This window comes from Engraulis encrasicolus, chromosome 8, assembly GCF_034702125.1.
Source record: "Engraulis encrasicolus isolate BLACKSEA-1 chromosome 8, IST_EnEncr_1.0, whole genome shotgun sequence".
Taxonomy (NCBI): Eukaryota; Metazoa; Chordata; class Actinopteri; order Clupeiformes; family Engraulidae; genus Engraulis; species Engraulis encrasicolus.
Genome location: NC_085864.1, coordinates 37,114,175 through 37,132,011, shown reverse-complemented (window position 1 = coordinate 37,132,011; position 17,837 = coordinate 37,114,175). Strand labels below are relative to the sequence as shown.

The following is a 17,837-nucleotide window of genomic DNA, read 5'->3' as shown; positions in this document are numbered from 1 at the left end:
CGCATCCGACTGTCGGCTCGTGTAGTGTGAGGACGTGAGTCGTGAGCGGTGAACTTTTAAACAGTGAAATTCCATCGTGCAGTGTGAGCAGCAGCTTAAGACCCACGAATGAAAATATCGCACAGTGTATGCCCGGCTTTAGTCAGTACAGGAAAAAATGGGAAACAGACAGTAGACAATAATATAGTTACCTTATTTAACTTTCATACAGTCAGTTAATGAACTTCATATTGGGCTATTGCACGGAGATTTTCCAGACATAAGGCGACAGCTAATTCCCATGGGGTTAGGCTATATCTGGAGTAACATGGCGGCCGCAGATATCGGAAACGCGACCGACTGTCAAGGTCTAGTTTGCGTCAATGACGTTGCCTCGCATCTCGAGGCCATAAGCAAAAGGCTAGGAGGAAAGGAAACACAAAGAGAGGGACACACGGATGTCGTGAACAGGTCGTAAAAACGGACCGATGGCCACCCTAGGACCAGCTATTGACAATAATTGTGTCCTTGTCATTTTTTCTCCTTTTTTGCTTTATCTCACTTTAACAATGGAAAAATCCAAATTCAACTTGTTGGTCACCATCTCCATGGTGTACAGTATTTGAAATGTATTGATAATGGTCATTCTCAAAGAGTAATCAAGATAAATGACTAGTTTCTGGAGGAAGCTAATAATATCTTCCTCAACTGTAACATTTCCGGTACATAATAACATATCTTACCTTGAGGCTTCTGACACACTTCTGAGGTGCTTCCAGTGTTGCCAATTTAGCGACTTTGTCGCGATTTAGCGACTTTTGACCACCTCTGGCGACAAAAAAAAAAAATCATCTAGCAACTTCTCAGGCTCAATCTGGCCGAATCTAGCGACTATTTTGCTTGTCTTGTGAGAGGCAAATCAGTCTCCCTCCCCACGACACAACACAATGCATATTCAGTGGCGGCTAGATACAGACGTGACACATGATGCACTACGGTGTGGCAGCTTTTTAGCCTAGCGCAGCCAGACCCGTACAGCTAAAAGCTGTACCAGGGTCTAGGAGGGCTGGGCGGTAGTGTGGGCGGGATAAACGGTTGCTTCAGCACTCAACGTCACGCAATAGGATGGTGGAACAACCAATCCCCACACACTTCTGTGTAACGTCACAGCTGTCTTTCACAACGTACACGCGACACGCCCCTTTGTAGGTGCAGCGGCAACTTCGAGCCGTCGTAGCAGTGAATTTGTGTGATGACCACGTGTTTTCACTTATACAGTTAAAAAATGCATCGTTTTCAACCACATGGCCCTCCTTGATCAATCAGCGAAATGTCGAGCAATGTGGGGCTTGTTAAATGGTTATATTTATGATTGTTGTCAACATGGCATGTTCGGTGTTAGCTAGCTAGCTGTATACCCATAACTAATACATGGCTAGCCGCTAGCTCGGTAGACTATGTGTCATTCCCATCTATTTAGTAAGCGACTTACAGACTTTCAAAGCTCCCAAATGTCTCGGTTTTAATGACATGAATCTTATTAGAATTTGGGGCAGGCATATAATACAAGGCTGGATACCTAGCTCTGTTATTGACGACAGGTTAGCTAGCCACTAGCGAGGGCCTCTTTGTAGGTGAAGCGGCAACTTCCAGCCATCGTAGCAGTGAAAGCGTGTTTAGACCACAGCCACAAACAAGTTTCCTAATAAATCGTGTTTTCACTTATACAGTTCAAAAATGCCTCGTTTTCAACCACATGGCCCTCTTTGATCAATCAGCGAAATGTCGAGCAATTTGGGGCTTGTTAAATGGTTATATTTATGATTGTTGTCAACATGGCATGTTCGGTGTTAGCTAGCTAGCTGTATACCCATAACTTTCCCTGATTGTCGCTCCCAACGCAGGACGCTCCCCGGTCAGCTCGCTTCCACTAGCCAGACTATCGACCCCATCTATTTAGTAAGCTACTCAAAGACTTTCAAAGCTCCCAAATGTCTCGTTTTTAATGGCATGTGTCTTATTAGAAATTGGGGCCGCCACAGTAGCGTTAGTGGTCTGATAATAGCGTGTGACTAACTTAGCTTACCGAGCTAGTTTAAAACATCGAATGATCAAATGGTAATGTGTTGAGATCTATTTGTGTCCGATAAGTTCATTGTGTATTATTACACCAATCCATGTCAGCCACGAAATGTATTATCATCCAGGCTTTTTAAATTAAGTAAACACTTTCGTGCTGTACGTAGCACGGACGGACACCATGCTTCTTCTTAGAAAGTTTCCTGTTTACTAGGTAGCCCGGCCCCCCTCGCGATTTGATTGGCCCTGTCATCGGATAGCTTTCAGCCTCGCAAAACGACCGGGGTCCGCTAGACTGCCCCCGGGAGCAAATTCAATTTGCGGTCGCTAGGGGCGTCTAGATTTCTAGGCTAGCAGCTTTTGTGATAGGCACAGGAATTCTCATGCACATGTACATCTGCTTATTGGGCTACGCCAAGCGATATGGGAAAGACAGGGTTCCCCCAGGATTGTTAAACCTAAATTCAAGACTTTTAATACCTTAATTAATGCCTTTTCAAGTAAAATTTAATACTTCTATCGCACCCATTATTTCAATAATATTGACCGACATTCAATAAAGAAAGCACTTATCAAATTTACCCCCCCCCCCCATTACTTTTTAAGAGATTACACCTCACCTGACAAAATAATGTACATTTATGGAAAATACAATTAAAACACATTTGAAGTTGCATCATAAAATCTCAGATTTATTTACTAAAGACATGCACACATTGATTATGTACAAAAAGTAACAGTGAAAAATCAGTCCGTCAATAATGACAACAAACAATCCAAAAACCTTCTCAAGAAAACCAACTACAGGAACTCGATTGGCACACACTTGAAAATAGTATTAAAGTAGACTAAAGTAATCTTCATTGTATTGCAGTAGAGATGTCCCCAGGGGGAAATTAGTTGGAACTTTACAGTCAATATATCATATTTGCATAAAACAATAGAAATAACACATCACAAATGTGAGCAGTCTGTACAGCACACCATTAAAGGCTTAATAATGGATATAAAATAAATTAAAAAGACATAAGAACAAGGTGTACAACAGCACACTTCTGCACAACAGCGGCTATCTGACTGGCCTGATGGGGAACTCGAACAAGCAAATCAGCAGCCTGCTAAAGCAAAAGCTATCATGACCAGCACAGGAAAAGGAGGAAAATGGACAGCAGTATGTGAAAGGCTGTGTGTGTGTGTGTGTGTGTGTGTGTAAGTAAGTGGGCTAGTTTGTGTGTGTGTGTGTGTGTGTGTGTGTGTGTGTGGGCACAAGTGAGTGTCTGTGTGTGTGTGTGTGTGTGTGTGTGTAAGTGGGCTACTGTGTATATCTGTAGCATACTGTACGTGCGTATGTGTGTGTGTGTGTGTGTGTGTGTCGTACTACATTTTACGGAGTTCGTCCCCTTTGGATGCAATGAGGTCCTCCAGCTTCTTCAATTCTGACACTTTTTCTTTATGGCTCCGTCTGAATGCATTTGATTTGGCAATGAGCTCAGCCATCTTGGTTCCTTGCACCCCCTCTGCCTGTTCTGACAGCCGGTCAGCGTCGTGGATAAGATTGTCGGCAACTTCTTGCACCGCACGTTTCCTTTTCTTCAGTTGCTCAAGGTCATCTTCAGCAGCCTTTCTTTTCAGCGACTGGGCCCCAGATTCCCTTTTCTGGCGCTCTGTCTCCAGATAATTGCGGTACCGGCTTCTTGCAGATGACACAGAGCTGAGGAGCTCTTGGGTGAGGGGGACCTTTGAAACCCCTCCATGGCTTGACACAAAGTCGCAGACAATTCTGTGTGCAACTAAAGTGTCCTCCTGCATGTTGCATGTCTCCACTTCTTTATTTATCGAGAATCCTCTCTCGACAGTTGCCTGCCCATGAGACAGCACCAGGAGCTTCTGCATGAAAGCCCAGAGCTCTGGATGACGACCGCTCACATGCTGATGGAGGAAGGCATCAAGTCTCGTCTCCATGGGCTTGAAGGCCGGGAAGGATGGGTCACGCCTCACGTCGGACAACAGCTGGGCAAACTGTTGAAGGATTACATCACCTAATGAAGGATTTCAAAAAGAAAAATTAAAACCTAAAAGTGGATGTTTTTACATACACATAAAAAATGTGACTATGATTAACAACTGTTGCACACATTATTGAATGGAAAAGTCTACTATATTTTTAACATTGTCTTTCATGTTATATGATATATATTGAGTGATGTGCATTTTTGGGTATAATTTTGGATTGCATGGCCACTTTAAAGGCTGTTAAAATCTGAAAGCTAGAGGATCGTATTTGCTATAGTAAAGTGAACAGTAAGGACATGCCACTTTTAGGGCCTCTGGCTCATGTACTGAGTGCAAGAACATTACCAGCAGACACGCCTCCATCCAGTCTCTTGTCCTGCAGGAACTGTTTCACCAACCCCTTCATTTGTGTCTGACATAAATCTGGACTCGAGTACATGCGGGCTGGATTGAGACACCTCATCTGTCTCACTGTTGAGTACTTTAGAGGACTCTTCTCTTGAATCTTCCTGACTATCCTCACAAGACCCTCCATGCAGTCCTTTCTGAACTGAAGGACTGACAGCTCTCCTGTGGTCCTGCTCTGCTTCTGAAGTTCCTATGAATATACAGGGACTAGCTGTAGAACAGTGCAATTCTCCCTCTTTCCAGCCCAGTAACAGGGAACCCCTATGTTAACAATCAACATCTGAAGATTGTACATAGTAGCCTATTTATGTAAATGTAAACTAGCTCTAAATGCCCTAAAATATCCCCACAACCATTGCCATGACAACACAACCACCCACATCCAAGAGTCCAAAGACAGGCGGTGTATTATATGATCTTGAAGATACTTATTGCCCATGTCAGCCGCTTTGAACCCTACATACTGTATATTAAATAAAACAAACCTTTATGGCGTTCTCAGCTCCAATTCCAATGTCCACTGCTTTTACTGGCACCTGGGATGACTTCTCACTCACATCCATTCGCACCAACTGCTGAGGGGTCGCGTCGTGGAGGAGGTCCCCTTTGATGAATCGCCTTTGCAGACTCTACAGAAATACAAAACAAAAAACAAGTGTTACTGTAGCACCAAATCTTTGTTTCATAATAAGTCCTGGTGACAAAACAGTTTTGTGTAGTTCATATAAAAAGCTGTGGATAAATAAACCAATATTAAACTTCAGCTGTAGTTAAACTTCGGTGCACCCACTTTTACCTACTGTAATTATACTGTGACTAAGAAGACTAAACCTTACCTTCAGCAGTTCAGCCAGGTGGTCTCCAATGAAAGGCAGCACTGGCGCATCAGTTTGGAATGTTGTGAGGAAAGGCGAAACACTCCGGGACACTGCCATAAAAAAATGGAGCTTGGCTATGATGAGGGGGTCCTTGGCTGCTGCCTCAATGGTGTCGAATGAGGAGGTTCCAGGGTTCGGGAGGAGCTTTCTGGTCACTGCATCAACATATTGAAGGATATTTGGCCAGATGAGAATGGCCCTTTCAACCACCGGAAGATTTTCCACCCAACGATGGCCACAAAATGGTAGAGCGAAAGTGCTTGACTTGGTCAGGTTGCAGAAATCCTCTCGTCTTGCTGGTACGTTGAGGAATATTGTGTGCAGGGCTCTCAGCAACTTTTCCACATTCCAAGATGTGAATCCACATTTCACAGCATTGTGGACAGTATGGAGGCCGCAACTGCCAACGACTATCAGCTGGGCACCCCCAAACTGCTCTGCGTATTCCTGTTGCAGCAGCTCAAAAAAACGCCAATTTACATTTGGTCCATCCATTGACACAGACAGCAGCTTGCTCATATTGAGGTCCTTTATACACTCCTGCAAGACATAATAATAAAAATTAATATTGTTTATTTGAATTATGTTTAACATTAATCAGTGCTGGTGGTGAAGGGGGAGACTCATGAGACTAACAGGCCTCACAGTCACCATCATGGAAAAGGCTTTGTTAATTGCAGTTTCGTATGAAATAGGAATTGAAAACATTACATAATCTTTGAAAAGCAATTTCGAACATAACATTGGTAATACAAAATGTTTATCTTTTAAGGGGATCTAGTCAAGGTGGTAGGTGATTGTCAAGCTGGCCACCTCCACTGTTAAATGTTTGGGACAATCTTGCAGTAGGCAGCGAAAGTTTAAAAGAACAGCCACTAGATGGCAGTAGCTTACCATTAGTCATCACAAAGTAAAAGAGCTGTGTACATAACCATTTCCCTTTATGATATTTTTCTCCAATCACATTACAAGAAGTATACTGAACAAATGCCAATTCATTGATTGTTAAAAATATGTTCTAATCAGAGGTAGACAATCTGTAGGTAGCCTACTCTTACTGCAAAACCAGAATGAGGTGTTTATGATGTAGGCCCTACATAATAATTTGCCCATCACCATGCCATGTTACGAGATGCCCAGCGGAGCAGTGATTAATTTGCAGCCGAAATAGTAATCATCACTCGTTTGACAGCCGTTGGCGGCAGGCAAGTGTCAACTCCCTCCACGTCGAGCAAGATATCATACGCTAACCAATATCACAACATAGCGTCTACATAGTGTGTTAGCGACAACTGCGTTGTGACCTTGGATATGCCTATGTGTTACGTGCCGCGATATCGTTCTCGACTTAAAAGAGCAAGTGATGTGACACTAAAACTAGTTCAAGTTAAACGGCAAAATTCACATAATTTCAAAAGCAGCCCATGCAGAAATACGATACAGCACATAATAAAGTTTAGGAGGAATAGGCAACGTACCTTGAAATGTTTAAGCAGGTCCACCGCCTTTGCATGGCCCATAAACTGAGAGCCGAAGTACCTCGAGTTCACTTGGTCGCCGATCCAATGCCTTACATGTAAGTCCAACTGTTTGGACTTCGTGGTCTTGTTGAGGCTTTCATCAAACATCACGACGAAGGCATCTGAGTCGTTGACTTCCTTTGTCATTTCTTTGGTGATGAAGGGGGCAAGGCCAAATTTAGCAATATATGAGGTCTTGTTGCTACCACAAGAAAATGTTGAGGCAACACTGGAATCGGGAAACATGAGCCGAAAAAGGTCACCAATTGACTCGTTGGCAGAATACGAGTTGTGGTCTGTGATTGTTTTCAAAACCCACAACACTTCTGCCTGAAGAGTTTTTGTCCCACCGACAAACGAACGTAGGTCTTGATGTGTGGTCGGATGGTGTTCTGTTTCGCGGTCGGTGGTGGAGCCGGTGGTAGCTCTAGAGCTAGATGTGCTAGCCTGAGGTACACAGAATTGAGCGATGGCCGTTTGTTGACTGCTGGATGACAGTATTTTATGTTTCCCGCTTTTCATGTGGGACTCCAAAGCCCCAATCCCCATCGTCCCCAGCGTAAACGTTTTCTTGCATAGTGTGCAGCACGCCTCGCGGTCATTCGGCACAGATTTTACCCAAAAGTATTTTGGATCCTGCAGCCACTTGGGGTTAAACCGGCACTTTCCCATTCTTCACCTCACCTCATCAAAAAATGGCGCCGCTGCACTCTAGATTTGTGTTTACAGTAGCGTTCTACAACGAATCATGGGTATTGACGTTCTGTGCGTCATCTTCATTATGAAAAAAAAAACTTCGTCCTTTAGGTTGCACACTGAAATGTTTTTTGAAAATTTAATGCCGCAGTGAAAAAAATTCCCGACTTTTAACAGCTAATTCAATGCTATTAATGCTCTTAATGCTGGATAACTAAATTCAATGCCTTTTTAATATTTTTAATAACCCGCGGGAACCCTGGAAAGATATGGCAGGAACCGAATGTCAACATAAACCGAGATCACACAATCTTCGATATGGTCACCAAATATGTTGGGGCTGTCATTTATCATGTTATGACTACACTTTGGAATTAAATCAGAGTTATCACACGGGTATATTTGATTTACCTCAACTGTGCCATGCACTTAACTTTACTCAGTCTACTCTAAAAGAAGATACAGGGGGCATGACAATCCGGTGCGTATCACAAAAGCTACCACAATGGCTACTTGTATGACAAATTTAAATGATCACAAGCAGGCTGGCCGCACCGACCGCAGTGAATCCCGGGCACTGGTGACAAAAAACTCTTCTAGCACCTTTAGCGACTTTTTGGTGCATCTGGCGACTTTATACAACGTGCATATTCAGTGACAAATTCATCGTTTTTACACATAATTCTGACTGTGCCGCCGTCAGAAGCGTTTCCCACGGTTAAGCAGGGCTGCAGATTAGCTCTGATCTCCAAAAAGTAGCTTGCACCGCCCATTTGTACTGTGGACGAAGGCATATGGGCATGTTTTCTGTAGATCAGCGCGCTGTGCTTGACATTGTGACGTCATACATAATGTCATGACGTCATATAGCGACTTTTCAGCAAGCCCATTGCGACTTTGGCTGATTTTCTTTTGGCAACACTGGGTGCTTCTCTCGGAAGAGTGAGGAACATCCTCACACTCGTTCTCACCCTCATCTGCTTCAGGGGCCCCAGTAGTCAATTCAAAAGCTGTGCACAAACAACATGTAACTTTTGGTTCATTGACAAAGTAAAAAAATATATATATGCATTACCCGAGTCAACAGCTGGCCCCACACATCCTCCCTACTCCCATGGAGAATTATGTTGACCATGTACGGGTCCTTAACAAAAACTCGCTCATCAAGGTGTAGTCATAACACCTTGAGGTGCATGAGAGATTGGATCACATCATCCTCATCCTCATCTGCTTCAGGGGCCCCAATAGCCGATTCAAAAGCTGTACACAAACAACATTTGGGCAATGTCAGTCACCTTCATCATACTAAAATGAATAGGGCTTCTGTGCACACTACAGGCACTTCATGTCCCCCCCTTCTACTTTTTGTTTTAAAAGTTTAATTTCATTCTCACACACTGTCATTTTTATGAATGGTGACAGTATAAAGTATTCCATCAGATAACTGTAGGGCCTACTTACAACACTCTGTTTCCTCGTCCTCGTCGGAGGTCCCCCTATCCAGAAGTAGGTCCCCTGGTTTGTTCATGGGTTTACACCCTGACGACACAATGGACCAAAAGGGGGGGAAAATGGGCATAATCAGTGTGCTATACAACTGATAACCACGTTTATGATGCATAATTTCGCACAGTTTTATTAGAGACACGACGTGACAAGGGTTAAGGTTCAGTGACAACATCATAATCTTAGCTAACGGTAGTTATTTAGCATTTCTTTGTATGATTTCTTCAGGAATAAGGGAAGACAGCCCCAAGCTCAACGTCTAACTTACCTGGCACGGCATCCAACTCCTCGAAATAATTACTTCACTGGGGTGCCGACCCGGTCCTGCATTACTCATGCATTGCCATCCGGGTACTTTGTTCCTAAATGTGCGTCACGCCCTTTTGTGGGGGAGAGCAAACCGAATGTCTCGTTATAAGCTACATCGGCTAGCCTAAATGAACAGTCCATGCTTCATCCATGACTGTCTGGCTATATTATTTGAACAGCCGGGAACGCAACACGTTTTCGGCATGTTGCGCGTGAACGATAGTCTACAGGTTCTTTTCTTTCATTTATTCTTTCTCAACTCCACCAATTGACTTGCATTAAGCCGGGCATACACTGTGCGATATTTTCACTCGTGGGTCTTAAGCTTCTGCTCACACTGCACGATGGAATTTCACTGTTTAAAAGTTCACAACTCACGACTCACGTCCTCACACTATACGAGCCGACAGTCGGATGCGAGCGAAATGCTTCCACCGTACGACGCGACAGGCATGTTTCCCCGGTCTGCAGAGGAGGTAACATGCGCACCTGAGGTGGAGATGAGGTCGCGCTCAACAGCGAATCGCACGGCCCTATTAATTTGTGCATGTGAAGTGTCAAATCGGGTCGTAGCACTGCTTTGACTGTGCGATTTACGCACGAGCCACGACCAGAATTTCTAACAGTTTTGATTTTCTTGCGAACCTGCGATTGCACAACCGTGAGGCGAAATCGCTTGTCGTTACCCCATGTACACTGCACGATGCGAGACTCACGATTGACCTGCGATTGAGCAAGAAATCGGCCCGACTCTCAAAAAGTCGTGCGAGTGTCAAATCGGGGCAAAATCGGGGCAAAAGTCGCACAGTGTAAGCCCAGCTTTAGCTGTTTTCCCCCACAAAAGGGCGTAACGCAAATTGAAAATGTCACGCCGTTCATGAGTATAGCCTACCAAATAATCAACATTGTCCATTGCATTACTGTACTCAGTGTACTGTATTCAGCAAAAGCAAAAGTAAACCGGACAGTAGGCCTACATCACTCTCGTGGAAAACACTATTGATGGAGACAACAAGCTACTGTAAGCGTCTATCATCTTATCTGTCCAATTTCGTGACATCTGTCAGTCTACATTTTTACATTAAGTCAGTAGAGTGTCATACTGCACTCTCTGCTGTTCTGAGTCATTATATTATTTTTGTTTGGTTGGTTGCTATTTAATAGTAGCTACTATTTTTAGGATATAAACACTTTTATTTTGTTGTTTGCAAGCAATTGAATAGAAATTAAACTCGGAACAATTTCGAAAAATGTTGGAAGAGGCAGAGGTGTGTAGGCCAATTGTTTTTCACAGCAACTGTTATCTGGTTTGTGTCATGTCATACACTCATTTTACACTCATCACAGAGATTTTTATTTCTGGGGAAAAAAAAACGTCATTCAGTAGGCCGTATGTATTAACCAAAGAGGCTTGAGACAAGAGGGCTTACTCATGTCATAACAGTAGTAGGAAATGATGGCGAGGGGAGTACATCAATTTTATTCTTCTTCTACGGTCAGTATCGGAAGCATCAGGGAAGCATGCAATGACACTTCCGCGAGGGTCGGAGTGTGAAACAGGTCATAGGACAGCGTGAATGTTCGGCAGCTGTCGTTAATTTGGCCACAAATTATCCATCATGGTGTCACCCCCACTGACCATGCGCAAGGGAGTACGGAAATTGTATCCATCGCACCCACTGACCAATGACCATGCGCAAGGGAGTTAATTTTCCATACACTCGTGTCCGCAGGCAACGCCCCCGTACTACACCGTGGCCAATGCATTTCCCCCAGAGAGATTGTTCTTCTGTTGAGTTTCTTTGGTATTAACTAGTGTGTGGTGGTGGAGTGTGCACTCAAATGCCACTAAGGACGCTGACAGCTTTTGCTGGGCCCAGGACAAAGTAATCTGAAAGGGCCCCCTACCCAATACACACAATGTGATGTAATGTCATCTCCCAGGACCCCTTTTGGTGGGTGTGAATACCACTATGATGAGAGAACAACATACACTGACAGCAGAGTACACTGTTTAACCGGCATTCTCCTTCAATGAAAAGACAATTCTTTCACTTAATCATAGGAATTTTGTATGTTGACTTGATACAAAGGACATTTGCGAAGATAGTTTTTATGTCTAACTTTTTAAACGGTGTGTAAACTTCAATATTACATACCGGGCCTCTCTGGATGAGCACCCAATAGTGCCTCTGCCATCTGAAGTGAATGACACAGAGCATATTGTCTGCTTATTGAGGGCAGTTATAGGAAAGTGCATTGGACAACAATGCATGTTTATCTTGCCATGAGAGAAAAGCTGGAGTAATAAATACTGTCAATTGTAAAACATTTGAGATTCCTAAATTACCAGGAAAACAATGACCCCACAGCTGTTGCCGTCTGTTTGGACTGGGTGTTCCATTGTATCCCCAGTCCACTTGATGGCTGTCCAGTCGGGTCGATGGAGCCGAGTCCATCGTGTCTTGAAATATTCAGTCAAAACAATGTATTGATAAAGCATGACTATGGACACAGGGATATTTGTTAGTCTCTCTCTTACATGGTGGTGTGCATTGGGACTGCAGTGGGGTGAGTGAGAGAGAATGCGTCTTTGAAGGGTATTTGTAAACATTATCAAATGTCCTTTTACCAGATTTTTTTTGGCTGCTGCATCAGATTCCTGCTTTTCAGCAGGGTCAACCAGGAAGACCTTGCGATCCACAGCAGTCAAGTACTAAGAGCAGTTATGATAACATTTAATGAATATGTTTTTATAGGAAACAAAGCTGTAACATTAGTGAAGTTTTTCAGTAAAATGTTCTTACCAGGAGCTTCCAGTGAACATTTCTGATATTTACAAATGACAAGATTGCTTCCTAACTGTCGAAATTAACCTGTAAAGAAAATGGTGTTGAATAGAGACAGACGATTAACAAAAGGTATCCTGTGCCGAAAAATCCATTTGCCAATAGTGTCAAAACTCCACACTGTAGAAATGAGACAGAACTTTCAAATAAACCCTTCACACTAATTTCATATTGGAAACCAACTAGGAACAGCTAAGATACAGCCCCCCAGAGGACATTGGGGAGCCCTAGGGGAGCGTTGAGAAGGATACAGCTGTGTGGGGGCAGGGCTTAGTTCTCATTTGGGGGGATTGGTCTATTTCATTTTTCAATACTAAGGGGGGCTTTGGGAAACTTATGGTGAGGAACTTCTTTGCAAAACAAATAAAAAATAAAAACAGTAAAATTAAAATAAAACCACAGTACTTTTCACATTTCACTTTACAACTTCAAGTCAGTTCTGCAACTAGACATTACAATCCTTTCCAGACTGTGTGTGTGTGTGTGTGTGTGTGTGTGTGTGTGTGTGTACATTTCTTCTGTGTGTATGGGGTGAAGATTGGCTACCCACCCACTTGGTCACTTACACGCACAAGATACACAGCCAATGGGCCTTGGTGTGCTCAGGTGCATCTCTTAAGCATTGCAGGTGGTACCAGCAGTTGCAGAGGTCACACTGGATCTGTATCAACATCAGAAGCATACCTTCCCCTCTCTCCTGTACTTTTTAGCACGGATTTAAAAATGATGTTGCTTGTTGTGAACTGCCGATCCGTAATGATATTAAACGGTAAAGCTCTGTTGATTCCTGCCCTGAGAACCAAGTAGCTCGCCACAACATACTCTTCCCTTTGGTGGACTGGACAGCTGTGTAAAACGCACAGAGGTGCTCGTTAATTTGACTTGCTGTGTAACCGCTGATCTCTGGATTTCCTCCACTTTCTTTCAAAAAATCCCGGAACGTTTTCAGCGCCCAGTTTGTGCTCCTTTTAGTATTTTTCTCAAAAACGGCACCTTGGATGTCTCCAATCTCTTTCTCTGTCAAAACTTTGTGCCGCCGGCTCTGTGGCTCCTCTTCAAACGCACCATCCTCTTCAAACACCCCCTCTATCCATTCCTCAAAACTTTTTACTCCATATAAATCAAATGTTATTTCAAAATCCATCTTCAGCTCGCAGTGTAATCCGTCTTGCCTCTTGTGGGCCAATGCATTTCCCCCCAAGAGATTGTTCTTCTGTTGAGTTTCTTTGGTCTTGACTAAACAACCAGATGCGATAAAATTAGTAACCCCACTTTGCCAGAAAGTTAGAAAAGAAGCAACTTAAGCTGGGCTTACACTGTGCGACTTTTGCCCCCATTTTGCCCTCGCACGACTTTTTGGAAGTCGGGCCGATTCCTTGCTCAATCGCAGGTCAATCGTGAGTCTCGCATCGTGCAGTGTACATGGGGTAACGACAAGCGATTTCGCCTCACGATCGTGCAATCGCAGGGTCGCAAGAAAATCAAAACGGTTTGAAATTCTGGTCGTGGCTCGTGCGTAAATCGCACAGTTTAAACAGTGCTACGACCCGATTTGACACTTCACATGCACAAATTAAAAGGGTCGCGCGATTCGCTGTTGAGCGCGACCTCATCTCCACCTCAGGTGCGCATGTTCCCTCTGCAGACCGGGGAAACATTCCTGTCGCGTCGTACGGTCGAAGCATTTCGCACACATCCGACTGTCGGCTCGTGTAGTGTGAGGACGTGAGTGAGTTGTGAACTCTTAAGCAGTGAAATTCCCTTTTTTCGAAATCATTGTCATAATAGGCCCTAGGTGCACTCTGCTTTATTTGTCCATTATTTTTCAGGTCAAAGTTAAGTGGCATATCACAGTTTATCCCTTCCAAAAAAAAAAAAAAAACGTTTGATAATCGACTATTCGAAAAAAAATAGTTGATACACTAATCGGGACAAAAATAATCGTTAGGGACAGCCCTAGAAACAAATACTGTAGAAGAACACACATGAAAAATGAACAACCAAAAAATACCAGAGCCTTACCCAGTATATTGTTGGATCAGTCCCTTGTGGCTTCAATCCACCACACTTGGCACAGGTACTGTCCTTGTCAAAAGTAGTGAAAGAAACGGTTATGTAAGATTATTTCCCCCTAAAGGTTGCTGCTATAACCAAATTAGCACAATGCTTGCACAGTGCACACTTTTTTTTTTTTTTTCAAGAAAGTGTTCATGATCATACTCCATTTCCCAAGTGTGTCGTTTGCTTGTGTCTAGTCATGTATGACTTAACTCTGCCATTGAAGCTCAACAGTCCTTTGTAAAAAGGTCAGTGATGGGGTGGGAAAAAAAAACACTCTAGAACTATAGTATACAGGAGTACACTGTAGGATACGCATATTTCTCATATTTATGCAAACCAATGTTCTCATATTTACTGTGTACATCTGTACCACTCGGTGTAGCCTATTCTACTAGAACCAAATAATCAACATTGTCCATTGCATTACAGTACTTAGTACTCTATACAACCAAAGCAAAAGTAAACCGTACAGTACATCTTTCTTTACACACCTAATCCTAACTGCCTTTATGGACCGTGGCTTTTTGGGGGGTATAGGGTACGTCTCCACAAAATGTATATTTCAACGAACTAATACAAATAGCCTAAGCCTTTCACACCAACATGATATTATCAAAATAATGCCAAATTCATTCCACATGATTAAGTGTGTTCACTGTTTAGGGTTTTGTACTGGAAGTGACAGAAGTCAGAAGTCTATGCCCTTCTCACGAAACACACCGTTGAGCTACTACCATCTTATCTGTCAAATTTCATGGCATGTGTCAGAACAGCAGAGTATACAGTGTGACAGTCTACATTATTACAGGAAGTCCGTAGTGTGAGTCATTACATTATGTTTTATTTGTTTGCTGTTTAGTAGTAGCTACTATTTGTAGGATATCAATACTCTTGTTTTGATGTTTTCCAAGCAATTAAATAAAAATAAAACTAGGTACACCATTTTAAAAAATGTTGCAAGAGGCAGAGGTGTGTATTGTTTTTCACAGCAACTGTTATCTGGTTTCTGTCGTCATACACTCATTTTCTATTTGAAAAATTAGTTTTTCAATAATGACAGATTTTCATTTCTGGAAAAAAATGTCATTCAGTAGTCCCTATGTTAGGGTGCATCAGATGCCCCCTATGAAAAGATATTGCCTTGGCCCTATAGTAAAAATGTTCTACACCCAGTAAAAACACAGTGTAAAATATTTTGAAATTTGGATGAAGTCTACCGGGACCACCAGCCCCATGAAAATAGAAAATAATGGTGATAGTCAGAATTTTGGAATAGAAATGGACATTTCGCTGCATAAAGCTACTCAATAAAAATATATTGTCTCAGCTGTGTGATAAAAATGTTCTATGCACAGCAAGTCACTCTGTGTAAAATACCGTATGTTTAAATTTAGATGAATTCTACTGGGTCAACCAGGCTCTTGAAAATACAAAATAATGGTGATAGCGATGGGCAACCTGGATTCCGAAGCTGAAGTCCAGTGCCACATATTCCTAATGGCATACCTAGTTTTAACTGTCCAATTAAGGCAATTGGACAGGTAAAACCAGGTAATTTGAAATCTGTGGCACTGGATTGTAGCTTATTATTATATGGTTGTGACGTCATCTGTCGAATGCTCCATTCATTTCAACGGGGCTCCCCAACGTTCGGACGTCTGTTATTTTTCGATAACGGACGGGTTGGTCTATAACAGACCGCTGTCAATGGCAACAAGACTTTTCACTGCTAAAGCGACTTTTCAACAAGACTCTAATCAGCTGCTGTGATAGACAGCACCCGCTGTCCTGGCTACCGCTGTCAATGGCAACAAGACGTTCACTGCTAAAGCCACTGGCTTGTATACAAGTCAGTGGCTAAAGCGAATGTTTCATATCACTCCGCAGGGGGTCCGGTCTTTTGTCACTCTAATCAGCTGCTGTGATAGACAACACCTGTTGTCCTGGCTAGCCTACCTAGCTGTTGCCTAGCGGTGCATGTTCCACAACGGCACTGTTTTGTTTTGCGCAGCAACAATCTTAACATTAAATAGGTCTAAATGTCCCCGCATGTGTGAATCATTTAAGTATATCCATATAATAAGCGGGTTAACTTTCGGCGAGTCGGTCGCTTTGTGGAATAGCAGCACTTCAGAGAGAACAAGACCCCTCCGCTCCGCGTCGGGGTCTAAAGATTCTCTCTGTCGTGCTGCTATTCCACGGTAGCGACCTTCTCGCCGAACGTTAACCCTTACTGAATCCAGGTTATCCATTGTCTTAAAACAGAGGTGGACAAACCCTGTGACACATTTGCCCCTGCCAATATAATGAACCAGCTGATCCTAATTACCACTTAAGCCAGGTTGATGAGGTAATTAGTGAAATCACCTGTATTGGGAGCACAAACAGAAGGAATATCTAAGCAGGCTGTGTATTCAGTCGATCCACTTACACAGACTTCAGTAATACAGTAATCACAAGGTTTTAATGCAACATTTGTGTGGGAATTGTTACTTACCCTGCTGTACACGAGCACTGCTGCTCTTGTACTTCCTTGTCCCGATATGTCACTTCAAAATTATGAGGTGCCTGCCTCTTGCACTGGGACCTGTAGGCTTTCCCCTCTATCCGGATCTCCTGTGTCTGGCTGCAAATATGGCATATAATATCGTGGATGTAGCCTTCGTAGGCATATTGAAGACCCTGTTGCCTGCTTCGATCGGATATCTTGCCGCTTCTCCAAAAATTGGTTGTGATTTCTTTTAAAGCCGAAATTGACACGGTTGGGGGCATTGGTCTATTTCATTTTTCAATAATGGGGCACCTAAGTCTCCACCCCTTCCGGGCGGCTTGTGGGGCTGGAAACGCAAAAACTTTTGACTGGGCTGTAATGGACTGATCAAAGCTATTTTCCGACCCACCTCGCATTTCCCCGTCGATCACACATATGCTGTGCCTCAGAATTAATGACAACCAATGGTGTGCTTGTTGACTTCATTTGGCAAGCGATTTTTGAGTTGTGTGTATGCAAAAATATGTAATTATTTGGACTACACAACAGACGTTGCATGTCCGACGTGCAGCCACTTAAGCCACGGTGCAGCGGTAGGGTTGGCTGTGCCTCGGTTCACGTCAGATATGCGAGGCGCACGTGTAGTCTCGAACACAGTTTTGTACAAAAGCTAAAATGTTACTTTCGTGTCGAAAATGAGTGGTCTTACGACGCAAATCCAAACCTTTCAAATTCACTGTCATCATATGTGAAATCCGGAGCATATGCCAAACGGGATGAGGATTTAGCTTGACTCGCTCCATTAACTCTCAGTCAAAATTTTGAGAGCTCCAGCCCAACGGATCGGAAGTGGAAGGGCGTGACTTAGGTGCCCCATAAGGGGGGCTTTGGCAAACTTGTGGTGAGGTCAAGGGGACTTTGGGAGGCTTCTGATGAGGTCAAGGGGGGCGTTTGTTCAAAAAGAGATTTAAGGAAATTTTATTTAAAATCTTGGTGTGTTAGAGCTGAATGAACACATTCTAAAGCAAGATGAGGGTCTTAGCATATG

General features: G+C 43.2%; 1 protein-coding gene across 1 annotated transcript; it reads right to left on the bottom strand.

The window, feature by feature from the left end:
* Positions 1-3,422: 3,422 nt before the first annotated feature.
* LOC134454550 (uncharacterized) lies at positions 3,423-5,886 on the bottom strand. Its single transcript, XM_063205621.1, has 4 exons — positions 5,316-5,886; positions 4,965-5,108; positions 4,417-4,669; positions 3,423-4,097 (listed from the first exon to the last, which is right to left on the bottom strand). Exons 1-4 carry the CDS (start codon positions 5,874-5,876, stop codon positions 3,436-3,438), a joined length of 1,620 nt encoding a protein of 539 aa, XP_063061691.1. The 5' UTR covers positions 5,877-5,886; the 3' UTR covers positions 3,423-3,435.
* Between the last annotated feature and the right edge of the window lie 11,951 nt (positions 5,887-17,837).